A 26,977-nucleotide genomic window follows, 5' to 3' on the forward strand; every position below is an offset into this window, starting at 1 on the left:
TAAAAACTCCTGCTCTTTCTGAAACTCCGCCAACAGGAAGTCATCAAAACATAGCTCCCCTAACAATCCCTTAACATTTTCGACAACATTGCAATGTGAAGTAGCTTGTATGTTTAACTTAGCAGATGTGCAGTTCCACCCGGTGTTTGCTAATTGCTGCCGGCTAGTCTGAAGGAGCTGAAGGAGGGCTGCTCTATGCGGCAGAAGCTTGGAGACTGCAACAGAGGAGGAGCTTCATCCTTGAAGGCGGAGCTTGGTCCCACCAATTGTTTTGCGCAGCTGAGTGGTTGCCATAGGAGATTAAAGGATTTCTCAAACATGCTTGAAAGAATCAAAGCAACACACCAGGTCTGCTTTTAATCAGGGAAAAACATTATAACGGGATGCAAAGCTCAGAAAGGTTGATCTTACATAATACTGCCCCTTTAATCAGGGACCCCTTCACAGTTGAAAAGAGAAAAACTGAAAACTTTTTACCTTATTATCACCGTCCTCTGAACTATGCATCCCTTTTTGTCACCATAACAGATCGTCGGTGCATGAGAAGACATGCATAATTAAATGCCAGCAAAGAGGTGTGGGGAGCTAAAAATAAACTGTAACTCTGTCAGGTGAATAATGTGATAAATGGAACGTCGGCAGCGAAGCTCATAGGTCCTGCAGCATCTAAGTAATATCATTTTCAAGAAAGAAGGATTAATTACACTTTCAGGAAATGGAGCCTAAGGCAAAATTATGCCCCCCCCCCCATCCCCTTCCCCAACCCTCATTTCAGTCTACTTTTTGCTTCAGCATCATGCCTGTGGGACATAAATGTTGTCATCTGTGCTTCCCCACCAGGTTCCTCCAGGAATATTAGGGAACTTCCATGTGTAGTGTAGAGATTTGTGACTGCCTTGACCGCAGTGCTAATAACACCCCCAGTCAAAGGGCGGCGCCAAATACACGGCACTTACAGAAAACGGATAATCATTTCAGGAACAGAGGAAGAAAAACAGCAATAATGTGTGTGTGTGTGGGGTTATGAAGCGTATTGTAGAGAGATGAGCGAAAACGCATAAATTACAGAGTGGGGAAGCAATATTTTCTTTCTTTTCATTGGGTTTCTTCTTTAATGAGTAGAGAGTTCACCAACCAGTGCATTAGTGCCCCCTGTTGGGCTGTGGCAAAACATGTGTGCCTCTGAGGGGATCGCTGCGGTTTAACTGAGATGAAAATAGTGCGAATACGGCTGCCTGTGAGGTCCAAACCACACACAGATGCTGATGTAAAGAATTACATAAGGCCCTTAAAGCGTCTCTTCAGCCACACTGGGGAAATTAGAGAGCGAAGCGGGACAGGCCGTCTTAGCATCCCGCCTCTGGTGACTTCAGCCAGTTGTTGTGCGTTCCCCAGCTCATATCCCGCCGTCCGTTTTATCATTAGCATACGGAGGAAAAGAGGAAACAGGTGATTTGAGTCTCGGCATCCACTTGGTGACCAACAGCGCCGCCATCGGAAATCCATAAAGCATTTCCAGAGGTTTCCGGGCGGATTGAGGCCTGCCAGCTGCTGCTCCTTGAATTCAGAACACACAGAGGAGCACTCTGTTCTTTCTCATTTTCTCTCTCTCTTTTTTTTATTTATTTCTTTATTTTTTTTGTCGTTCTTGGTAAGGGAAGATGAATAAACTCATTCCGTAGAGGCCTCGGTTATTCAGTCAGCAGAAGCCCACACACACACACACACACACACACGCAGTCAGAGACACACGAAACGCAGCAATCGGAAGCCTTTTTTTTTTTTCCCCCTCGGTTGGGGAGGAAGAGAAATGGATTTAAAGAAATGCATTTATTTCATCTCGCAGAGAACTGTTTGCTGCATCCAACTCAATTATAAGCCGATCAGGCAGGGACAGATTGTGTTCAGAGGCCTTTTCTGAAGCTCTGCCTCAAACTTCTCACCATGTTGTTGTTTTTCTCAGCCACCCTGACTAGGCTTTAGTCTGTCATGCAACTTTGAGTCATATAGTTCAAACTTTGTGACAATACCCTGAGTAATACCTCGACCCAGTGATTACACTCTGCCGTTAAGGGTGTAATTGGAAAATTATGTCGAGCTAAACTACATCTATACAAACGCGCATAAATACTTAAATACCACGTATCTCTGTTATTCCTATCATTTACTTTCCAGCGCTCATGCTCATTGGGTTTACCTCCGTTTAAATGCTGAGAGTTAATTTGCGCATGCAAGATCTACTGACAGGTCTAACGGTGTTACAAGTCTGAGCACGACTTGATTCTCTTTCTGCCTTTCTGGTCTCATCAGTGTGTGTGAAACCGCCAGAGACTGCACACAGTGGCTGTGGGGACACAACAGGATTTGAGCGTTATTATTTTTGACCCATAGCTAAAAGATGGAAAATAGACGCAAAAATGGGCTCATAAACACTTATTTTTACGACAATTTATTGGGGACATTGTAGATGGAAGAAAAAACAGGGCAAAATTGCACCCCAAAGATTTTAAGATATCTTTTTTTTTTTTTTTTTTTTTTGAAAAAACAAGGACATTTTGGAGTTAGAAAAATCAAAAGTCAGTGAGAAAAAATTTTGAGTTCGATTTCAGAAAATCTATTGTAAAAGCAAGAACATTGGAGTTTGAAAAGTGAAGAAAATTGTGAGAAAATTCCCAGAAAGTTGGAGGTACATCTCAGAAATCTTAAGGTCATGCTCCGCAATTTTCTATAAAAGACAAGAACATTTTTTAAGTTTCAAAAGTCAAAAAAGGTTTGACTTTAGGAAATTTTCTGAGCTTGAAATGTTGAAAATGTTCAACTTTTTGAAACTTCTTCTGAAGATTTTTTGAGATTAATATAAAAATTTCTAGCAATTTTTTTGAGCTTTCAAACACAGAAATGTCCTTGTTTTTTGTAGAATTTTTTTAGACTATTCTCAAAAGTTTTTGTGGTGGAAATTTACTCCCATTTTTTATTTTTATTTTTTCCATCTACAATGGCCCTAATACGCCAATGTACATTTTTGACAATGCTGAAGCAGACAGAAAGTTCCTGGAGGACAATTACGCGCTGACGTCTGGCTCTCATATTGAACTTATGAAAGGATTGGGCTAATTTCTTTACCCTGGCTCGCATTGTTTTTTTATGCGTCAGACTGTGTGGTCCTCGCCGAGCCTCTGCGCTCCTGCATGCCCAGAACGTGCGGTGTCATTTGTTTAGACGGGCTCGACTCCAAGCACTTATCTGGAAATATAACCAAACGTTAAACGTGGAGGAGATGGACGCTTGGTTTTGTTGAGTCAGCAGAGTCTCAGACTGCAGCAATGGTAGATCAGGAGTCATAATTCACGTCTCCCTCTGAGTGATTACATCAGCCATCAAACACGATTCAGCCTTTCAGCTCTCGATGACAAATGGGTTTATATGTGAGGAGGATTTATTTACCCCAAAGATCCTCACTGGGTTTTCGTACGATTTCTAAATGTTATTGGTTTATATTTGTAGGTCAGTAAGTGCTGTTCTTGGCGTTGGATTAAAAGGAGTCCCAGTTGTAATCATTATCTGGGCCTGTTTGTTTTTACAGAGGCCTCTGCGGTTTATGGAAGATTTTGTTCCACGTCTAAGCACCCTGACAGCCTGCGTTCCTCCATGACCCGAGAAACCTCAGTCTGTTAGCGCAGCCTCGCCAGCGTTCCCTCTGTTTCTAACAAGCGGCCATTATTAAATCATGGTTTGCTCATTACCCAGGCCCTGTTATCCTCCCCGGTCTGTGGAATTGATCTAGTCTGTGCACTTCTTTGCTGGAGACCCCATGCTTCTGTCCTTCAGATCTTGCAAGGCTTCGCCGTCAGTGGCAAAACTTCCCCTCCCCGAGTTTCCCCTCTGCATTCCGCTATCTCCGCTTTCCTGTTTCCTCCCACCGTGCTTTGTTTCATCTCCTTCTCCACATTGCATCCTGTGACAGCTTACCTCGACGAGCCTTTTTTTTTTTTTCTTGACTCACATTGCAAGAGATTTCAAATTTGGTGCCCAAGACGTTCACAAGTTTGCAAGGAATGACTTTTTCGGCCAAGGTTCAGTACCATTAAACATTCCACAGACAGTAAAAGAACCCATCCTCGCTTAACTTTAACATTCTGGAACCTACAGACCCCTGTTAAAATGTTAATGATTAGGATAAGAAAGAAAAAGAAAATTGCGGCATATAAAAATGTGACATTTATTCCCCTTTTCCACTGAGCAGTAAAGCATGGAGTGGTGCGTTTCGGTTCGCTCTTTCGTCTGCTTCCATAACAACAGCGGTCCCATTCAACCGACCCGTAACGTAGCATTCCTGGACCCGCTTAGTGAATTTATAGGCTCATAATACAATGGCACAGAATGATTAGGGTGGAGCTACTGGCGCCACACAGCACAGTGGATTGACTGGAGGACAAAGAAACATCACTATCTGCACCTCCGCTACAAATGCGTACAAAAATTTGTATGTAGATTTGCAGATTGCAGTGATTCCATTAAATAAGAAACACAACCAAGTAAGATTGCCCATGCGATAACGCGATAAAAACCATGCTGCATCATGATCCTCCTAACACTTCTTGTCGTCTTGTTCGTCATTTCCGCCAGTAGTAACATCCTGTTGTTGATCACATGACTCGTGTGATGCGGAAAAAGTGTTTCCATTGCGGTTTTACGATATACACTCACTTTGATTCAGCTGAAAAACCACCTCCTCCCAGTGCAATTCTTTTTTAGTTCGAAAACGTTTTTTTTGTTTGTTTTTTTTTTCTTGAAATTGCTGTGTTTCCATTTAGTGAATTTATTTTAGTAATTATCACTTGTGCAATTACATGGTCAGTGGAAAGCAGCCGGTGCTTGTCGTCGAGCTAGTCTGACGCAACATTAGGCTTTTGGGTTTAACTCCGCCTGGCCAATAAGAGTTCAGCTGGATATGTCTGACAACAAAACTTGTGTTGCACCGCAAGCGAGGCTTTAGTTAGCACAACTTAACTGAAAAACAAACAAGTCTGCAGAGAAATTAGAAAGGACCGAAATGATCTTATTGTGCAGAGGTATCAGTAAAGAGAAGTAGTGCAAAAAGTTCTGGAACAGTATATAAATACCATAATGCAGTTTCAATGGCCACAACTAAATAAAGAACATCGAGTACAAAAACTGAACATTTCTTCAAAAACAATTCAATTGACAAGAAAGCAACGAGCCAGACAGCTTTCTTGGAGACCAATACCAAAACTGGATAAGCTACAGAAACCTGGAAAAATGATTGATGTGTTCTGCATGGGACAATAGTACATTTGTCAGAGCAAAAGTCAAGTGTTGGAATGGTCTACACAGGAAATATGTGTGCTTAGATGCATGGTGCTGTGGATAAGAGAAATTCTCACAGTCTTATGGACGTGGAGACAAGCCAGGCTGTTATTGTCAAAATGTGGTGTACTTATGGACTCCTACCGAAGAACACTGCTGAAATACAGAAAACAAGTCAAAAGTTGCTTCCACAAGGTGTTAGTGTAAGGATGTGCACGCCTAATTTTTATCTTTTTTCTCCTTTGACCGGAGTTATTTGTTATTCAGTTGAATTGTCCAAGACATGCGTCACACTTTGAGAGCCATGTTGTTGTCAGACATCGCTGGAAAACTGATTTCATAGGTTAAGTTTTGTTCATGTTGGACAGCGCTAGACAGATACATCACCCAATTACTAGCCAAGCCAGCATCTGAACAGTTTCAAGAGCCGCTGATCTCTTTACAAAACACTTAAAGCTGCGACTGAGACCCCTTTTTATCGTCCCGTGGTGTTTTGTGAAAGGACAAAGGGAGGCAAGTCAATCTTACTACTGTGTCTCTGAGCTGCCAAGAAAGGTACTCCCAGCTTCGCATCTGTCATCATATGTAAAGATTAGCTGGCTTTCTTGCTTCTCTAGGGAGTGATGAAGCAATGAGATGTCTGTCCAACCAGCTGGTCAGTGGATTTAAGGCAGAAACACACTGGGTTGATAGCCGTTTAGTCACATTTGATGGGTCGTGGTGAATTGTGCTCAATCAGAACAAGATCATTGGAATTCAGTCCTGGGTAGCGCCAGTGGAAGAAAACCAGAAAGGGGCTAACATTGCTAGCCTGGCCATTGTCTTGCTATGCAATTACGTTTGATTCTAATTTCTCTTCACAGCTCATTCTGCGCTTTCTCCCACTGACTTGGATTCCTCCTGTAGAATTTCTACCGGGCCAATCAGCTAACAAGAAGTTGTGAATGATGACATCGGTTTTCTGTGCTGTTTTACAAATGTAGTCTGCCTGTAGTTTTAGCAATAGCAGTAGAGGAAGTAAACAAAGCTGTTCAGTCCGTGTTAGCTAGGTTTCCAAATACGCAATTAGCATTATCAGCCTCCTTGTTCGAATTGGCACTTCTCTCTTCACAGGATGGTTGGTTAGAGGGCAGCCAATTTATGGCAAGCTTCATATTGTCAAACTGTCGCTTTACAAATTTTACTGACAAACGTTAGCGATTGGGCAAGCACAGCATAGAATGAGTGTCTGGTTTTTACCAGACTCCTGACATGCAGTGATGAGCTTAACAGACTGGGATAGGAAATGTCAAACATACGTTAATGTATTCTGTTCAACTAAATTCCAAACTGCCTTATCCCAAAGGGAAGATAAATGTTGCTGTAACTCAAATCATGCAAGTATTTTCAAAGAAGTGTCTCAAGAAGACACTAAAGACGCTGCTGATGTCATACATGACTGTCATCACATGTCAAAAGCTCATCCTCACAGTAGAGACGATATTTCACAGTAAGAAGTTCTCGATGACAAGACTGCTAATCCACCTCGCTGGCTTTTGCCACTCCTTTTTAAAGCTCTGGTGAGAAAGGCGGGCAGATAAAGACGATGGAGTCGGGCATCTGATTGGTCCCCATTTTGATTGACCGTCATCCACAACCCTTTCCGTCAATGAGGTTCCTGACCCTCCCGGAGCGACTGAAACAGGAGCTTATGTTTGTAACACTTTGACACAACTGTTTCATGTAAGAGTCCAGTGTCTTACTATGTGCTGGTGCATGGCAGAATGCCTTAAACTAACTGTAAATTATATAAATACAGATGTAAAGACCAAACGATGGGGGGACTGAAGTCGTGTATTAGGACAGCGCTCCTTAAATAAGTAATTTGTTGAAAAGTACATGGCTTGACATGCAAGCACCAAGTGTTCCCAATTACTACCCACTCATTTCAGTATCTTCCTAATGACTCACTTTCACAGAAGGTATTCCAAGCCCCCCAGTTTTATCTATTTATTTTTTATCATCATTTATTTAAGCCCCAAATTTTGCATAAGCTGCCTCATTGTGCTTTTTGCCCTTCGGTCCAGGCAGAAAATAAGTCAGGAGGGCCATATGGATGTAGATAATGGAGACCTTTCAGTGCTGAACCCGCGGCCCAAACCTCGCTGCCATCCGCTGCTTTTCCCATCAAGCTCTGCCACAAACAGCCATTTGCCCCACAGAGAAGAATTCAGCCCCTGCGTCATTAAACCGTCTCAGGCTGACAGGATTTGATTTTACTTCTATTTGTGGATCCAAAAAAAAAAAAAAATACAAAATGTGGGGTTTAACTGTGGAAGTCCCCTGAGCCAATTGAAAGGAACAACAGTATTCTGTCTGTATATGACAGATTTTATTTTTTTTTGCGTGTGTGTGGCGTGTGCCTGCATGTGTGTGTGTGTGCGTGTGTGTGTAGATGTGTGCGTGTGCGTGTGTTTTCGGCTCCATCCATCCGAATCGTTGGAATGAGACAGAGAGAATGGGTACGGTGGAATCTCATTTATTGCTCCCATCTGTTTATGTCTTTTTACCGCTGGAAGAAACCTAAAGGGGGCCGGAATGACCAGTGTTCTGTGGCAGGGCCTGTGTTCCTTTCCAGCTCTCTTAGCTTGGAATCATTAAGTGCGGCGGATTGCTGCATATGGGCCTGGCAGACAGGGGTGCAGGGGGGCCTTGGAGCTTACTCTTGACTTTATGGCTTTAACATGCTGGATCCCTGTTAAGATGCGTGGCGGCAGATAACCCTGGCTTTAATTACCCAAAATATGCGCACACAATCCGTGTCTGCTTGCTCTACGCTGCCTCCCTTCCTCACGTGCAAACACAGGGGATCTCCTCTGAGTCGATTCAGTAATCCGCCGGTCTCCATCCATCAGGGCCCGTTCCCGTCTCCCGTCAACATCAAAGGGCCTCTCTCGTCCCTCGCCGTGATCTTGGAAACCCGTCTCCTCCGACACCCTGGCTTCCTGCACCGCTCCTGCGTTACAGTGGCGCCGGCACGCAACACCATTACTCCTCATTAATGTCAGCTCAGCCTGTCAGAGGTGCTGCTAACGCTTGTTAAAACTAGTTGCGCTGCTTTTTCCTCAGAGGGGTTGGGATTCTTTGAAAGTTTCTCAGCTTTGCTCAAACTTTTTTTTTTTTTTGTCTTTGTTAGGGGTTGAGTTGCGATGGGTGAAGTATCCTCTGCTGGGGTACAAGCTGTCCGTACTCTGTGAACCTGTTCACATTTTGTCACACTATGACCATGCATTTTACCCAAAAGAATAACCCAGAGAAATACTAATGAGGTTATAACACAACATCAGTCACTTCACTTCACATGCTCTGCTTTGTTTTGGTTTATCACATAAAATACACTTAAGATCCTGTTTGTAGCATGATGAAATATTAAGAAGTTCACTGTTAAAGGCACTGCTTGCTTCTCAGCTGAGGTATTAGTCCTACTTCTGGTCCCACTCGTGATAAACAGCATCATTTACATAATCAGAAGCCAATTTGGATCCCGTTGCTGCCACATAAACAGATGTCAGCAGAACTTAAAGTGGTGTCTTCGCTCATTCTTTCCTGGCAGCTGTGGTCACCCCTGTGAACGGGCTCGGTGTGCGGATCTTTGGAAATAAACAAGCTCAAATGAACAAAATCCACGTACGCGTAAATCAAACAAAAATCACGCCGTAGCTATAGACTCGTGCTCCCGTCTGACCCCGCTGCATGCGGCTTTTTCTATGTGAGAATGTGTCAACCGTCCGGTAGTGTACCGCAGTCCATAAACACCCGGCACCACCCCCAACCCTCCCTGCATATTTTAAATGCACAGCGTTTTATATTCACTCTGTGTCCTTCTTTCCTCCTGGCCGATTTTGATAATGTGATTCCAAACGTTTTTCTGCTCTCATCCAGCAGCCTCTCGTCTCCCATCTCAGGAAATGAAGTTGTCATCCCGTGTCTTTTTCATTAATGCGCCTATCGTTTCATTGCTGTTTATTAAATTCCTGCTGCAAGTTGATGAGACTGTGGCCAGAGGTGATTCCCTGGATTTTACCTTCCCACTCCTAGCTTGTGTTTTATTAATACCAACTGTGGATTATGAGCCTCACTTAATCGGTTGCTCCTGATTTGAACAGGGCGTTGCATGTTACCCATGTCGTAAAAACCCAAACTTATAATTGCATCTCCATCCCCTCTGCAGGTGGACCTCGGCTTTTTGCGCTTCATCTCTGCCATCGGGACACAGGGTGCCATTTCCCAGGAGACTCACAAGGTATACTTTGTCAAGTCCTACAAAGTAGACGTCAGCTCCAACGGAGAGGACTGGATCACCTTGAAAGACGGCTCCAAACAGAAGGTATGACTCAAATATCTGCTTCAGACCCCAAATCACATGTGGGAAGCGGCTTTTAAAGAACGACGATGGGAATTTTTTTGGCCAGTTAGCATGGTTAGCTTGGCTGGCATTAGAAAATCATCAATCTGCATGCGCTGAAAAAAGAGAATGGTGTTTCAACTAGCAAAAAAATAAAAAATTGAGTTATTTGTTACTGTTGATCAAATTAAATTGGTCAAACTTAATTTATTTGCTTTTTTTTAAAAAAACATGGCAACTTAGTAGATTTAATATTAGGCTGAATGAATCAAACTAACACATCTCTGCATGTTTTAGTAAATAGCTTAATGAAACTTTTTGAGCTTCCTTTGACTTGATTTGAAACATTTCAGAGTGACTAAAGATAAACTTCACTCATAAAACAGTTTGTACAGCAGAACTTGTTGCTGTTCCAGTCAGAGGAGGTTAGTGTGTCGCATTTGAAAAAATATTGGATACTGATATTGAGATGTTTACTTATTATCAGTCAATACAGATGATAACGCATTCCTAACAAATATACAGAACTGCAAAAGATTTTTTATATTGACTTCCATAAGTACTTTTGGAAAACTTTTGTTTTTAGATCATTGATTTTGGCATGCAACTCCAATTGGAATCTGCTGGCCGCTTGCAAGGAAGCAGAAATGTCAGTTGAGGTGACAAATAGGTGGGAAGGTTGAATGAAAGAATAGCTTGTCATCTCTGAACAGCTGGTAGAGGAGGATCTCGAACACTAAAGAGAAAAAAAAGAAAAAGGAAGGAAGTAAAAAGAGTGGCCTGCCTGACCGGAGCGTGACTGACTCTAACCATTGATCGTTGATCGGACGCGTCAAAAGGCCCAGCTTTGTCCATCTGGAGACGAAGGCAGCTTCAGCTGCGAGTGTCCGGAGGGCTCAAAGACGCTTTTGGACCCCTCACAGTCCCCTCATTTGTGTGGCACGCAACACCCATAAGGCATTTTTCAAAAACAAAAAAAACCCCAATGAGTACAAAAAGAGATTCTCAGCCTCAACAGACCATCCTGAACAATCGTTTCCCGCCCCCAAGCTTGATACTTTACGGCCTCTCTCCAGAGTATACTGTTCCCTTTGTAAAGTGGCAGCTTAAAGGTGCCGCCTAAAGCTCGCCGTGTGTTTTTCCGGCCTCTAAAGTGCTTTTGTGTGGAAGGGTACCATTTGCTACATGCTGAGCCTGCAGTTTGGCATCTTAGCGCAGCTCAAGAAAAAAAAAAGCCACTTTACAGTTAGCGAGCAGAGAGGAGACGCTGCACGGCATTTAAGGAAGTGGCCGACTTTAGAAGGGTCCCTCAGCGATGTAGACGACGGGTTTGCCGGGTGAGGGACTTGGTAGCAGGCCGCCTGGTCTAATGGATCAGCTCCAGCCACGTCTCAGTTCGTCTTAGATTAGCTAAACTGCCATCTTTCCATCTGTGCATCCCACTCTGCTCAGCTGGAATCCTTTCCGCCTCATAACTCCTCAGTCAGGGAGGTCAGGAGGCCGCGCGGTTACCTTTGAGATTCAATTACTCAGAATGAACTGTGACGGACCGCAGGCGGCCGTTCGGCTGGGTGGCCGTCCTCGTCGTGTAGCGCTAGTAAACAGTCATCTGACCCCAGGGGAGAACGCCGGCGTCTCTGACCTTTCGACAGGACAGGCGCAGTAAAAACCCCACACCCGATCTGGGAGCGGAGGACGGTGAAAGGGCACCCTGAGCCAATCGGATCTGATCACTGTTACACATCCAGCCTCAGGTTTCACAGCGTTTCCCCCCTGCTTCGACTGCGACATGTGAAGCAAGGGCGTCTCCCATCCCCTTGACATTTCAGCGACTTATGACTCTCTGTTCAGGAAACATTAATACAATTTTGAGATTGACGTGAACCAGCTTGAATGTACATCTGTTCTTTGACACTGGCGGTGCTTCCATGGCAAATGTGTCTTTGTCGAAATTCCACTAATGTCAATGAAACGCAATTTTGCGATTGTTGTGTCTCCATTAAATAAGAAATTAGCACTCATCATCTGTCAGTTGAGGAGACATTGGTGGCTTATTCAGCCGTTGGAGTTATTCAGCCGGCTACGTAAACCGTGTGATGCTGTGAGAGCTCTGGTGGAGCCAGCTGCGTGTTGTCTGAAAAGAACAAAAACAAACCATCATCCTCCCACCACTTCCTGTCGTCCTCTTCTGCATTTCCTCTAGTAGTAACCTCCGGCTCTTGAACACATGACTCATGGGATGTGAAAAAGTGTTTCCACTGCAATTTTGCCAGTATGGCTGAAAAACCATCTCATCCTAGCACGAAAACGCAATTTGTTTGTGTTTTTTTCTCGAAATTGCCATGTTTCCCTTCATTTCAATTTGCGATTTTATTGTTAAAGGAAACGCAGCTAATATGACCTCTACTTTCCCTCTCTGCATCTCCTTCCCCGCATTCTGTCAATAATCCGTTTGTCTCCCGCCTTTCTTTCGCAGATTTTCCAGGGCAACACCAACCCAACGGACGTCACCAAGACCAAGCTGCCCAAACCCACGCTGACGCGATTCCTCCGCATCCGTCCGGTCACCTGGGAGACGGGCATAGCGCTGCGCTTCGAGGTCTACGGCTGCAAGATATCAGGTTGGCTGCCGCTGATGCTCGTCTGCATTTCCCATGATTCACCTTTCCATCCCTGAAAATGCAAAACTCATTTTTAGCCGCAGTGACGACAGAACTGCACACTCACTCTGCTGCCTGGCTTTTATTCCCAGTCCAGGCCCCAGCTGCAAAATAACAAATTGTGGCAAAGGAATGGGAATTATCTATTAGCATGACTTTGTGTTTAGATGAATCTCGTTCAGTATAAATAGAGTAAACAGCTGGCATGCATCTGCTGATGGGTCTGGGTGGGCTCTTGCTGATCTGCGCTCAGCCTTCTCTTTAGCCACAGCTTGTTTTTTTCTCTTTCTTTCTGCTTTTATAACTTTGACTTTAGCAACCGTTTTCTTCCCCTTGCCCTTTGGTTGATGTTTTAAATTAGCCTGTGTATGCCGGTGGCTCCATTTAGTGTGGCTTTATCACGTTTATCTTTGTCTCTGTGGGATACAAACATGTGTATTCAGTTTGGATTCCTGCTAGACTAAATTAAGGGCAGAAAAGAGTTAGTCTTTTTTTTTTTCTATCAACATCTTGAATAGATCTGGGCCTGAAGGAGATTCTCACTGTATTTATGCAAATGTGTATCATGATTACTTTTTTTTTTATCAGAAATGTCTCAACTGCTTCTGATCTTGCTAGAATATCAGAGGAATTTTATTATTATAGTCATGATGATGTTATCAGCAACAGTTATCAGATATTTGACATTTGATATGTAAGGGAACAAATGTAGGTGGAAGATTATAGATATTGGCGTTGAGCTTTATATGGAGTATCACAAAAAACAAAACAAATCGACCTTCAGCTGGTAGCTTAACAGACACCGTTCATAGTTTAGTGAGTGTTTATTGACAACAGTGTGACTTTAATTAGTGTGACGCTCCGTGGCTTTAGCAGGACTTCAAGCTTTGGGCTTACAGAGCCTGTACCCAGCCTGTGTCACCTGTGGAGGGGAGCTTCCAAAAGAAACGACACAAAAACCACAGAAGAAGACACGAGTGCAACTTCCTCCTTCGCAAAATGTGTCAGATTTTAGTGGTTGTAGGAGTTTTTGTTTGTCTCTGCTAAAAGACCGCAAGCCATTTCTCCCTCTAGTGCTAGACACATTCATTTGTTTTGGTTATATTTACCCACATTGCCTTGCGGTAACCTGGTTTTGAACTGGTCTCCAGTCCACTTGCGTCTGTCCATGCATTCAATCTGCGCCAGAGTTCACTTCCAACGAAGTTCAACAAAAGTGCAATAAACAGGGCTAGCGTGAAAGCAACCTTAAAACAGCAAAACAAACCTCGTAGCCTTCTTTCAGCTGGATGATGGCGTGCAGCAACAGGTGGGGAGGGGGCGTTACAGTGTCAGTCAGTGCTGGATAAGATTCGGGTCACACTTGGACTTTCTTCGCCATCACTTTAAACTTCAACCCCAGGAATGGTATGATAAAAAAAATCACTGCGCTTTCAAACCTTGATTAATCGGTAACAGAGCTAATAACGGAATCGGGATTATTTGGAGCCAAAATTGTGAAGTGACTTTGTGGTCCTCCTCTCTATTTTTAGGCAACGAGTCCCTTATGCATCACATATGCGTGGTCAATCCTATAAGAGCAGATGGCACTGTGGGTGCAGCGGGGGTTACAGCTGAGGCTTGTGTGCGGGGCACATAATCAGAGCGCTGCGCCGCGCGTAAACACATCACAGGATCGAAGTCACCGCACGGCCTCCAATATGACGTTAGTGCCCGTTGGTTCTCTGAAGACTCTGCCAGCTCCCAGCATGGTCAGGCAGAGGGAAACCGAGGCTGTAGAGGGCTGCACAAACCCTATGACTCGAGTCTCCTCTTCCACATTCGATCCTACGGAGAGCTTTCTGAGTTCATTGTTGCTCTCATCGAGTCTAGAACAGTCTAGAACAAAGCGACGCACCAAAACGGGACAGAGACCAGAGAGGAGAAGGCGTTCCTCTCTGGTCGTTAACGGCCTTCGGTTAACGTCAGCGCAGTTATTCAGGAGATTACAAGAGAGGTGTGGGTTGAGTGTCACAAAACCCTTCGCCGCATATGACCGTGGTCGCGTGCCTCTTCTGATGTAAACAGCTACTCATTAATAAAAAGGATTCACCACCCAGTTGTTGGTAAATACGCCACAGCGTCGAAAATAGCTCGGATGAACCGCCGATGCTCCACCCAAACCTCGATCGTGGCCGGCAGCCCAGCATCATCATCGCTCCTCTTACCCATACACACAAATGTAAACAGTCGTCCCACCGGGGCGTGTCACGGCATCTGCGCTGCCTCTGTAATCGCAGCTGAGCTCGATTAACAGCTCCAGATGATCTGGGGGGCGGGGAGAGAGTCGCATCAGTTGCTTTTATCTCTACACACACACACGCACACACACGCACCTTTCCCTTGAATTCTCCTCACTTCAAAGGCGTTCATATCACAGTGTCTTAGTTTCACACAGCTAAAGGCCAGCTCCTCTGATCACTTTCAACACATCTTGGCCTAAGACGAAAGAAAAACAGGAGAAAAGTCCCAGAAAAATCCTTCTGTGCATTCAGCGATTGCTGGTTTTTGGAACGCACGACCAGGAATTCATCTCATGGGTTTGCATGGGAACCGTTTCACATAGGCAGAGATCGCCTGAAAGAGGCCTTGTTCGGCAAATATTTGTTCTGTTTTTCTCCCCCAGTGCTGCAAAGCTGAAAATGTACACTTTTTCTAAAAGGAACACAAGAAGCGTTGGTTTTTCTTTAATAGCGGAGATATAATAAGCTACTTAAGGTCACTGGATTTGTTGTTTTTGGGTTTGAACGAAAGATTTGGAGAAGCAGTGGAAGAACGGCAAAATGCTTGAATACCAAAAAGTTTCTAGCCTCCTCCATTGAACTTCGAGTGTAAATAAACGACAGTGAAGTGAGTCTGAAAAGACATGCGTTTGACTTTGGAACCAAATGCAAAAGGTGCAAAGAGCGAAAATTCGTCGAGAGCTGATGACAAGCTCAGAGATGCAGTTCAAAAGAAATCTGGGACACCGGACAGGCAAACAACGACACGTTCAAAGGTATAATCCCACAGATGTTGACAGCTGTGAAGCAGAAGGCGAGATGATTGCTGTGGCAGCAAAAACAGCACAAAGGGACTGTGTTTTTGTGTGTAGTTACACATAAGTCTATGGAGAGGGGGCAGAGAGATAGAAAGGAGAAGAAAAAAAACACAGGGCTCCCAGAATGCGGGAGGTGGAAGCACCAGCCGGGAAGAGGGTTTTAATTGGCTGCCTGGAGACAATCGCTTCAGGCTGAAGAATTAGTATGCACGAGATCTACCAACACATAGAGAGACAGAGAATAGAGGTAGAGATCACAGTAACATCACAAAGAGTTTGAGGAATGAGCCTCCTCCCAGATTACCACTGGAGATGATCTTGGACATCGACCCCTTTGGTTAAAGATGAACTTCTTTCTGTACATCTGTTGCATCTCTGCAGGGGTTTTATTTGATTTGCATAAAAAAAAAGAAAAGAAAAAAAGTTAAGCACATTTTTCTGTTCCTCCTTCGTCTCTCAGAGTACCCCTGCTCCGGCATGCTGGGCATGGTGTCGGGCCTGATCACAGACAACCAGATCACGGCGTCCTCTCACACCGACCGGAGCTGGGTGTCCGAGAACGCCCGCCTGCTCACCAGCAGGACCGGGTGGACGCTGCTGCCCCAGCCGCAGCCCTTCACCAACGAGTGGCTGCAGGTGGACCTCGGCGAAGAGAAGCTGGTGAAGGGGTTCATCATCCAGGGAGGGAAATACCGCGAGAACAAGGTCTTCATGAAGAAGTTCCGCCTCGGGTACAGCAACAACGGCTCTGACTGGAGGGTGGTGTATGACACCAACGGAAACAAACCAAAGGTAGGTTGGGGTTGGTTTGAGAAATCGTTTGGACATTTGTTTAGTTCTGAAGAGGTCAGAGAAGCCTATGCCTTGCCAAAGAATCTGTAATTTTGTAGAAGGTACCACTTGAACTGATGAGGTTGAAGATTGAAGTGTTCTGAAAGATGAAACCTATTACCAGTAGAGGAATTTCTCACTATTGTCAAAGGCTTAGTCTCTTCGTCAAGGGGACGAATTTTAAGGATTTTTGTGTTCAGGAGTGGTGATAGGATGAAGCGGACGATAGATAAGTGGATGGACCCTTGTCTGTTTAGTGTTTAGTTTGGCCAAAGAGCATTGCTGTCCACTTACCGTATCAGCCAGATCACACGTCCTTTACATCTCTTACATGTTTTAAACTCAAAGCCTGGGGGCCAAATCTGACTCATCATAGCTTTTTATGTGGCCCTCTGGACCCCAGAAGCTTCAAGTTAACAGTTGTGTTCTTAAATGTCTTAAATAATATTGAAACAAGCAAACCGAAGCAACTTTTACCTGTAAACTGCCAAATTACATCATTCACTACCAGTGATGTCAGTAACGCATTAATTTGTAACGTGTTACTGACGTCGGACCACTTTTTTCCGTAACGAGTAATCTAACGCGTTGCTATTTCAAATCCAGTAGTCAGACTACAGTTACTTATCAAAATCATTTTTGCGTTACTGCGTTACTATCTTCTTTTGTTATTTAATAATATTTTCTCTACTCGTCTTGTCGAGTGACCGACGTCTCTATGCGACAGAAATGTAAACAATGGAGGGAGATGCGCATTTTGTTGGTGGAAAAACTGGAACTATTTTGAGTTTCTGTCGCCAAGTTCGAGTATTATAAGCGGCTTTGGGCTTTTTTTTTTTTTTAAGTCGCTTGCAAATTTAATGAGTGGCAGGTTGCGCCTTTTTGGGCTCGTTTTTGAACGTGAAGTTACTCATTTGGGCTTGGAAATAAGTAGAGTCTCATAATAAATCCCAGAATTTGTCCGTCATTAAGGTAGTTTTAGTCAGTCTCTCCCTGTCCATCATTTCCCGGATGATCAGTTCCGCTGTGTCTTTGTTAATGTCAAGTTAATATATTACTTCTGAAAGACATCGAGCTTCGTGTTGCGCTCCAGAAAACTGCAAACATCGAGACCAATATGAACAGCGCAATAAACGTGAAAACAGCCACGAATGAACGTGTCCGCAGTTGCCAATGATTATAATGGCAACTTAACGCCATTATAATTATTAATATTAAGATAAGTGTCACAAATCTGTGCAGCCATCTGAGCTGTGGAGCTCCAGGAGGAGCTCTGTGTGCTGAGCTTTGACACCAAATGCAGGGCCGTAACGCAGAACCTGGAGGCTGGGGGGGGGCTTTAAAATCCTTCTTAGAGTTTTCCAGACAACAGTGGACCACACAAATTACTCACGTTTTTTTTTTTTTTTGTACTGTTTTTTTGTACAATCACCTCTTCAGTTCAACCTTATCAGTGGAGACACATTGTTGATGTTACCATTATAAAATAGCTGACAATTAGGTATTGGCAAAGATCAATGTTATTTTCATAGGAGGCAGAGCGTTGTTGTTAGCAGTTGCTGAAAGTAACTAAAAAGTTACTTTTAGTGTAACTTAGTTACATTCCAAATCAAGTAGTCAGTAATATAACTAAGTTACTTTTTCAAGGAGTAATCAGTAGTCTGATTAAAGTTACTTTTTGAAAGTAACTATGCCATCACTGTTCACTACATTCTTTTCCGCAATTTTGTGATCGCAAAATCAACATATCCGCTCGTACTGCATATTTGTGAATTTATTGCACGTTTTCTGCACATATGTTAAATGATACTATTCACCTCAGTGCTGCCTCGGGCTGCCGTGACGTCAAGCTGTAGTCCATGATCAATGTGGCATGTAAAAAAAAAAAAAAAGTCACATTAACGTCATGGATCAGCACAAATATTGCTGTTCTTTACAAATATTTGTATTTCAGCACACACTCAAAAAAATCACAAAAAACAATCGCAAAATCCAGGAGTGTGATGAATGTGAAAAGATTTTGTATTTATTAATATTTTAACAATTTGTTACTGGATTTTATCAGTACATTCTGGCTAATCTGGCTTTCATTATCTTGATGTGACTCAAAATGAAAATAAGTTTGATATAGCTGAGATATGGGATTCCAGATGCAACAGACTAAAATGGGAGCCGTTCTTAGGGTGGCTGGGCTCAGCTGTAGAGATAATTAACCTACATTTGGAGGGTTTCCAGACATGTTCAACCTAGAAGAAAAGCAGGGGGAGGGAACCTTTTGGCTCGGGAACAAGCAGGAATCCCTCGGAATCAACTGAAGTGTCATGGGGGAGAAGGGTATTCCCACCTGGACCTGTTACCCTTACAACCTGGTCTTAGATTAACCAACAGATGATGGATGGCTGGTGAAGCGGCCAGGTGGATCAATGACAAACATTTAACCCTCAGAGTGTGAATCCTCCATCAATGCCATGGAAGCCTACCTTGTTTGATTAGACAAATAATCTACTAGAACCAAGTCGCTTAAGAACTTTAGATAATGTAGCAGGGGCAACTTTATGTAAAATTGACATTTTTGAGTTTTACAACATGTTATGATTTTATTCACTCATCTAAAACATACCTTTAATGTTGCCTTGATCCTCTGATGCATGTTTGAGAAATCCTTTAATCTCCCATGGCAACCATTCAGCTGTGCAAAATGCTTGGGTGGACCGAGCCCCGCCTTCAAGAAGAAGCTGCAGTTTTCAAGCTTCCAAGTCTCCACGGCATGCAAAGCAGACTTCCCTTGTGACTCCCCCACTCTGCACCTTCAGACTAGCCAGCAGCAATTAGCTAACACCTGCTGGTTGAGCTCATTATACGAGCTGCTTCTCAGTGAAACGCTGGTAGAAACGTTGTTAAAGGGTTTATCGAGGAGTCATGTTGTGATGACTTCCTGGAGGCGGAGCTTCAGAAAGAGAAAGAGTTTCTTAAAGAGACTGAAGCTCAATTTTAAGGCGTTGCATACAAAGTCAAAAAAAAAAATTAAGTCATATTTGATATATACAGCATTTTTCTAACAGTTGAAGTTAACATAGTTACTTGATTGTGCAATAATATGGCACTATTTGCCTGGAAAACGCATCGCGCCGCCCCTTTAAAAGTCCATATTTCTGTCAAGGCGACAAATTAAAATAGATGGTTTGTTTTCCGACCCGATTTAAAGGTGCTTCTGAAAACATCTCGGATAAATCTGTACATTGTTTCTGATTATGATAAATTTGGTCCACTTTCGCCAGAACGTCGCACCTGCCAGTTGTGAGTAATAAAGCAGTCACAGCGAGTCAATCTCGGCTGCGCTCCGAATCACATTAAAATAAACATCGCAATCCCAGGCTCCCACACCCCACTTGGCATTACGTGCGAGTCACACTCTTCAGGTCTGTCAGGGGACAGTAAGAACCTACTTGGAGAGGAAGAAGAAATCACCTCCTAACTGAGCAAATGACGCAGTTTTGCTGCGTCCGCAGAACACACACTCCACTTACGGCACGATGTATGTGCACACGCACACACACACACACACACATCATGCTCTCATGAAGAGCCACATACTTTTCCAAGAGGAGCTGAAACACCCCGTCCCCAATTACAATTGTCCCTGACAGGGCATAAATCTCATCCAGATGGGCTGATGGTTGATTTATGATTGGAGCAAGAGCGATCCATACCCCCGACTGTCCTAGTTAGCTGCCTTTCTTACCTCGCCAGAGAGGTACCCAAGCATCTAAAGCGCACCAGGCGCTCTCATGTGATCACCCTCATTAATCCACTTCCATCAGTCCTCTAGCTTCCTCTTTGCTTGCTCCTGAATCCTACATCTCCCACTCCCCCCAGCAGCCATTTGTTTATTTGCAACAGATCTGAGGCAGAGTTCAGGGAGCTGAAAGTTGCTTTTTGACAAAAAGGTCTGCGTCATGCTTTTTTTTTTGTTTGTTTGTTTTGTTTTGGGTTTTTTTACCCTCTGTTTCACCCACGTATGCTGCGGTTTAGATGTCAGCAAGACCGCAGATCTGCTGATCGCCTTTTATTTCCCGACAGTCTCCTGTTACTTTCCACCAAACGCGGCGCTCGCCACCCACACGTATCACTGTAAAGTTCAGAATGCCGCAGTAAGAGTCCCAGAGAGCGTGCTCGGGTGTGTGTACAGCATATTACATGTTGTGCTTACTGTTCTCTCTTTTTTTGTTGTTGTTGTTGTTTCTGTGCCAGATATTTGAAGGCAACAGTAATTACGACACTCCTGAGCTGAGGACAGTGGAGCCCCTGCTGACCCGTTTCATCAGAATTTATCCAGAGAGGGCCACTCCTGCTGGGATGGGCCTGCGCCTTGAGCTCCTCGGCTGCGAGATTGAAGGTAAACGTGAGCGACACGAAAACGAATAAGAATGTTGTTGGATCGTAGTGGTGGGCAACATGGGCTTAAAGTTTTCCATCAAGGTGCTTGAAGGAGCTATTGTGATAAACGATAAAAGTGACGAAAACAACAGCATATTTAGTAGGTCTCTCTTGGGTAACTGTATGACTGTGACTGTGTATGACAGCCGTTCAAACCCCACAAACACAAATAACGACCTTTAAAATAACCTCCATTAGTTATGTGCGTCTACAGGACACCAGTCGCATAAGGAAGTGTGGCTTGTATCACTAAACTGCACATGTTAACAGTTTTCTTTTTCTAATTTATTAGCATTTATTGATTCTGTCATTGAACAAAAGAGTGGAAAAAAAAATAGCAAAACCATCAACCTGGACAGTTTTATGGGGTTTAAACATGAAAAATTGACAATGATAAATCAAAATTCTTATTGTGGTCAGAAATGTATTATAGTAAATGATGAAGTGATGAAATATCCAGCACTTGCAAGCACAATATAAAACCACCAAACAACTTTTTCAATCCTGTCAGAGCTTTTCCTGGTTTCGGTCAGAGAGGAGTAGCAAAATTACTTCCTCAACGAGAAAAAACATTTCCTCAAATTCTGAAGTTTACATACGCTGAGGAAACTTTGGCTATGCAGACGAAGAGGTCATTGGGTTCGTAAACCTTTAATAATTAACAACATTTGACTTAAATGGAACCTCTCCCTGTGGATGTGCTTTAAGGTAACACACTGCTCCCTTGTGTGATATTGTGGCAACTAAAACAAGAATCAATCAAGGCGTTCGGAAGAGAGCTGCACAGACTGGCCCATCACTAAACAGATGGCGTCATGATGGAAGAATATTTTGTGGAAATGTTGAAGATCGCAGGAAGTTAATGTTTGGGTGTAAATTGGTCTTCCACATCCAAACGGACATTATCCTAATGCATATCATCACTTACTTACAAAGTGGATTAAGGACGACAGACTCTGTGTTTTTGTAGTGGCCATCAACAAGCCTCATTTCAGTTCTTTAAAACTGAAATGGGGCAGAGTTGTTTTCAAATCACTTTATTATAATGTTGAACTCTCCAAGGGTAACCAGATTGGAGAGATCGGCGAGTTGAAAGAGGGAATCGACCAAAATTCCAACAATATTGTGAGACCCCAAAAAGGCAGTTTTCCTAAACACTGAGGAAGTTAATGTAAACTATAAAAAGAAAAAAAAAAAACCCTCTAAAAACACACATGATATTTGGAAGCTCCGACTGACCTAAAGCAGGAACAGTTTATGGTTTACGGTTTGTAAAGACCTGGTTCCGGCTGGCTGCTGTGAGGCCCGGCGGGATTTCTTGGTGGCAAAGTGGAAACCTTTTATCTTTGCCGCTGACAGCAGAAACACATTTAGCTGGCATAATCAAATTTTCTTTCCAAGTGGTGAGGTGAAAACCGGTGATTCCCTTCTCTCCATGGCGATGACGTGAGTACAGTAGGGACGTCTAGATAAGAGTTCTCGCAGTCTGAGCCTACACTATGTTACATCTCTTCCCGTGTGATGTGTCGGGCTCGGTGAGGCGAGCAATCTATCAACCAGGCTAATAACGTGACTAGACACAGCTTTCACGTCATCCCTGGTTGTTTAATGATGGGCATGAAGGCTCCCTGTGTTCAGCACACAGCTGTCCAGCTCATGCTGTTTATTCCAACAAGGGACGGTTTGTCTTGTCTCCCTGTTACATCAAAGCTGCCCTCATGGCTGGCCACTTCTGGAGGGGATCAAATAAAAGCCCACCTGGCCTCCTGGGTTTGGTGCCGCCTGGCCCCCCATCACCCTCTTCAGAGCCCGTCCTCGTCTTTGGTCCTTCAAAGGAGCCAGAGGACTTTGGTATATTTGAATTGATCCATATTGTTTCTGTCTATTCGCGGCCTCTCTCTGGGAGCACATGTAGAGCACTGTGCGAAACGACCGAGCTGTCCTCCATGTCAAAGGAGTTAGACTTGGTCTAAATTTTTGCGCTGAGAGGATTATGACCCATGGCTTTCCTCGGCTTTATGAAGGTATTTCAAGGTTTTTTTTCTTGTATCGGCGCTCACCGCTCATAAATGGACTGTGTTTAGCGTTGTCACTGCCTCATTGGGGGACCAAGAGTGGCAGGTTGAACTCAAAACCACTTGTCTCTTTGGTACTCCAAGTCCTGACTTGAGGTATTGTGTAAAAAATGACTAGCAGGTCTTCAACCAGAATCATCACACATAACAAACTGTTTCCAGCAGATAAACCATCTCATCCTGGTGCCACAAATTATTTTTTTTTTATCAAAAAACAAGATCTTTTTTGAAATTGCTGCATTTCTATTAAGCAAATTTATTGTCGGAATGTCAAATTGTGCCATTGTGTAGTCAAAGGAAATGCAGAAATTGTTCAGTTGATCGGCTATCTCAAGTTTTCAGGTAATCAAGCATGTTGCTCGTAAAGATATTTGTGCTTCTCCACTATCTTTGATAGATTCAATTACAAACATGTGATTTTTGCAACAGGTTGCTAGCAAGGAGCCGTTTGCAGTCAACCTGCTAGGTGTACACATCTCCCTTGTTCATCTTATGATAAATGTACAACCTGGCTTAAAAAGCGGCAGAAACTACTCATTTACTGTTCAAAGAAAATTTTTAGAAGGTCCTTGTAAACTTTTTATTTTAGAATATTTTTTCTTCTGTTTTTTTTTTAAAGTGCTTTCTGTTGGAAACTAAATTTAAAGCAATGAAAAGCAAAACTTCCGTGCAGTTGAGTAGCACAGAACCAGCCTAGCGGTGTGGAGGTGGATTTGCATATTGGATTTCAGGGAAGTCCGTTCTCTCATAAACCTGATGGACTCCCGGCGGGAGCTTCAGACAGGCGATAATGCTTGTTTTCACTGTTAATGCCAAAAACAGACAGACTCATAGAGACGGATGCACTCACAGCAACCGCAAGTACCTCGCCAAGGTTGTGGTTAAAAGGACAACGTATACAATTACACACATACACAGGTGCCTATCTGTCTCTGCAGGCGTGTGCCTGGGTGCGCATGTGTGTGTGTGTGTGTGTGTGTGCTGTAAGAGCCAAAGCAGGAGGGCTAAGTCCTCATTTCTGTAAGAGGGTTTCCTAACGCAGCGCTGACCCCATCCCTGACCTCTCCCACCCTGAATCTGACAGAGGCTGATCAGCCTCATATTTCATCGAGCGGAGGGCGAGAGAGGGAGGACCGGCTCGCCCGCACACACTTTCTCCCCTGCTCCCCCCCCCCCCATCTGTCTATGCCTCTTCCCTGCTCCACCTCTCTCCTCGCTCTCTTTCCTCCCTCTGCTCTGGGGAAGCCCGATCATTACTCAGACGGTATAAAAACGTACAAATGCACGCTCACACCGCAGGACGGCTTCGCGGCGGAGGAGCGTGGAGTGGATGTCGGGCCCTACCCACATCGAAGTGATTCAGGCCTGTAATGATAGGCCATGGTTTCCCTGCCTATGTAGCCATTTGGATGTCCTTTTTTTTTTTTTTTTTTTTTGGGATCTTGTAGTTTCAACCGCCGCTCAAGCATCATGCGCCAACTTCAAGGCTGTATTTATACACCCACACCTCCACAACTTGATAAAAGGAGCATTGCTAAAAGCTCCAGCTGAAGGAAAAGAGGGAATAGAAGCAGATATTGAAAGCCAGTATGTAGCCGTGGTTGGGGTATTTACATATATTTAATTTTTATTTTCTTTAGCTTGCTTTTTTAACCACAAAGACCGGACCCGGGCCCTGGAGGTCTGGATGGGAGGACCTCTGGTCCACAACATCGTGACAGAAAATCTGACTGAGTTCTTCCACAGTAGCTGCGTTTCCTTTACAAATGTGTGGAAAAACTTTGTCAATATTCCACTACTGTTGAAGAAGAAAAACACAATTTCACAATAGCGGTGTTTCCATTCAGTAAGCAACAGCCTTAAAATCACACAGGAATAATTTTGTTCACACGACACGTCATTGCAAACATGCTGCGTCATCATAGTCCACCTGCTTCCTGTCGTTTCCATTGCAGTTTTGCGAAATAAATTAATTTTGATACGGCCAAAAGAAAAAAAAAAAAAAAAACTCAACCTACTGCCAAAACTTTTTATCAAAAAATACGTTTTTGCAAAATTGGCATTGGCAAGCAAATTTATTTTTGAATTGTCAAATTGCGCAATTATGTGGTCAGTGTAAATGCAGCTTCTTTTACAATAACATTATAATGCTGTTTTACAGGCCCCTGCCCAACATTTATGTAGGAAGCCTAACTGGGTCAAAACAGGCTGAAAAATGGGACCCAAATGTTCAAGAGTGGTCACATCTTATTTTAAAACTAATCTGGAATTTTAATAATGCTGAATCTGCATTTTTTAAAAATTGTTTAATGGGTTAAATGACGCAGATCGAAATTAAAGCTGATGACTTTTAAACATGACGATCGTTCTTGTTATTTCCTGACAAAAGCGTCGTTCTTTCCTTTGACACCAGTCACACATGCATAAGGTCAGACTCATCAACATCCAGCCTCCTCACCAATACCGGTTTGGCTCAGAAATCCAATCAGTGCTGAATGCTGTCTCCCCTCGCCTCTTTGTCTTCCAGCTCCGACTCTCCCCCCGACCACTCCGGCCCCCAGCATCACCCCATCCGATGAGTGTGACGACGACCAGGCGAGCTGCCACAGCGGCACAGGTGATGACTACGACGTGACAGGTGCTAACATCGCCTTCATGAGACTGCGTCCAAACTCCACCCCCCCCCCCCATCACCCTCCTCCTGCCCTCCCGCCTCTCTTACTCTGTTTCTGACTCCGCTTCTTTCCCCCAAATACGCAATGCCACCGGGTTTTCTTAGCGTAGCCAATCTGGCATCTCTTGTGCACGCTCGCCAGCATGCATGCATGCATGCGTCTACATGTGAGCTGCCGCTGATAGATACAGCTCTAATTAGTTGCACCTTTAGTTCCCACCTCCCTCGTTTCCATCCCCCGCCCCAGTCCCCCAAACCCCCTGGTGGAAACTCAAGGGGGGACACACCGATCCACGCACACCTGTCTCTGCATCTCTGCAGCAGAGCTCTGCCTCTTTCTGTCATTAGCTCTCTCATATGCGTTGTCCTCTTGGCCTCCTTTCCCACTAACCCAGTAACTCAATGAGCCTGCACTGCCGCTGGTACTCTCCATTAACCAAGCAGTCTCCAATGAGGAGCATGGCACTGTCTCAGTCATAGGCGACGATAGTCGATGAAAGGGTGTTTTGCAGGAAATGAATGGAAAGTGGCATGAAGTGATCCACTCTGTCGGGCATGACTGCAGATGATGTCTCAGAAAGGAATCAACCTGCAAAAAAAAAATAAAACGCTAACTGTGCTGCTCCTCCATCTCGTGACAGGTGGCACCACAATGCCAGAGACCACAACTTTAAAAGTGGAGCCCATTCCAGGTAAGTTTCTGAAAAGGGATTTGTTCTTGTTTACCTGCTGAGTTTTCATTTGAAACCACAAGAAGCAGACCAAAGGTAATGAATGCCATCGCCAGGCAGGTCCCTCTCCTCCTTTGGCGTTGGCCTGTTATTAACGCTGATGATATGGCCCGGAGAGGCTCCTGCTGACGGGGTGAGAGGGATTGCACGACGCGAGGCTAGCTGATGAGTAGCACCAGTGCTCCGCTGCTGCCTCCTCAGCATAATCACTAATCACCGGGCCGACACTGACGCACGCAAAGGGAAAAAAAAAAAAAAAGGTGCTGGCGCGAAGAGCAGGGAAGCACGATGCAGATGACCGGAGGAAATTAGGTGGACTCTGGGGCCACGTCCCCAGCCAAGCACACATAGCAGTGTCTCTTATAGCGGGGCTGATGAGGCAGCAGCCAGCTGGGAGAAAGTACCCCAGTCTGACCTTGGCTAATGGGCCGTAGGCTCCACCCATCCCCATTTACTCAGTCAGCTGGCTTTATGGTCTGTCTGCAGTCTGCTGGGGCAGCGGCTATCCTAATGGAAGGAAGTGACATGTATTGTGTGCTTGCCTTAAATTCAGCCTTGTGTTTTAGAGAAAATGCACGGCGATTTAGGAGATTTAACTCATTTTATGAGTGCATGTTGCCTCACAAAAGTCTTTGAACACCTTGAACTTTTTGCCGTTTTGTTTCGGGACTTTACGTCCACTTGTGTTTGATTTAATTTAGCAATATAGACAGATGTTTGTTCACAAACGGCACTGTCGAGATCCCGGAACAGCAGACAGCTCAGGGACAAAGCTGCG

The 26,977-nt window shown here is 44.1% G+C and overlaps 1 protein-coding gene across 3 annotated transcripts in view; it reads left to right on the plus strand.

Moving 5' to 3' along the window:
- Positions 1 to 26,977, plus strand: part of nrp1a (neuropilin 1a) — a 79,503-nt gene that overhangs the window by 47,471 nt on the left and 5,055 nt on the right. For 2 of the 3 annotated variants that reach the window (XM_044104381.1, XM_044104380.1), the window contains exons 8-13: positions 9,539 to 9,694; positions 12,189 to 12,333; positions 15,912 to 16,243; positions 20,534 to 20,678; positions 25,322 to 25,432; positions 26,110 to 26,160. In XM_044104381.1, coding sequence (XP_043960316.1) covers positions 9,539 to 9,694; positions 12,189 to 12,333; positions 15,912 to 16,243; positions 20,534 to 20,678; positions 25,322 to 25,432; positions 26,110 to 26,160 — 940 coding nt within the window. The remainder of the gene's footprint in view (positions 1 to 9,538; positions 9,695 to 12,188; positions 12,334 to 15,911; positions 16,244 to 20,533; positions 20,679 to 25,321; positions 25,433 to 26,109; positions 26,161 to 26,977) is intronic. The other variant, XM_044104382.1, reaches the window with a different exon arrangement.

This window comes from Gambusia affinis, linkage group LG21, assembly GCF_019740435.1.
Source record: "Gambusia affinis linkage group LG21, SWU_Gaff_1.0, whole genome shotgun sequence".
In the NCBI taxonomy this organism is placed as follows: Eukaryota; Metazoa; Chordata; class Actinopteri; order Cyprinodontiformes; family Poeciliidae; genus Gambusia; species Gambusia affinis.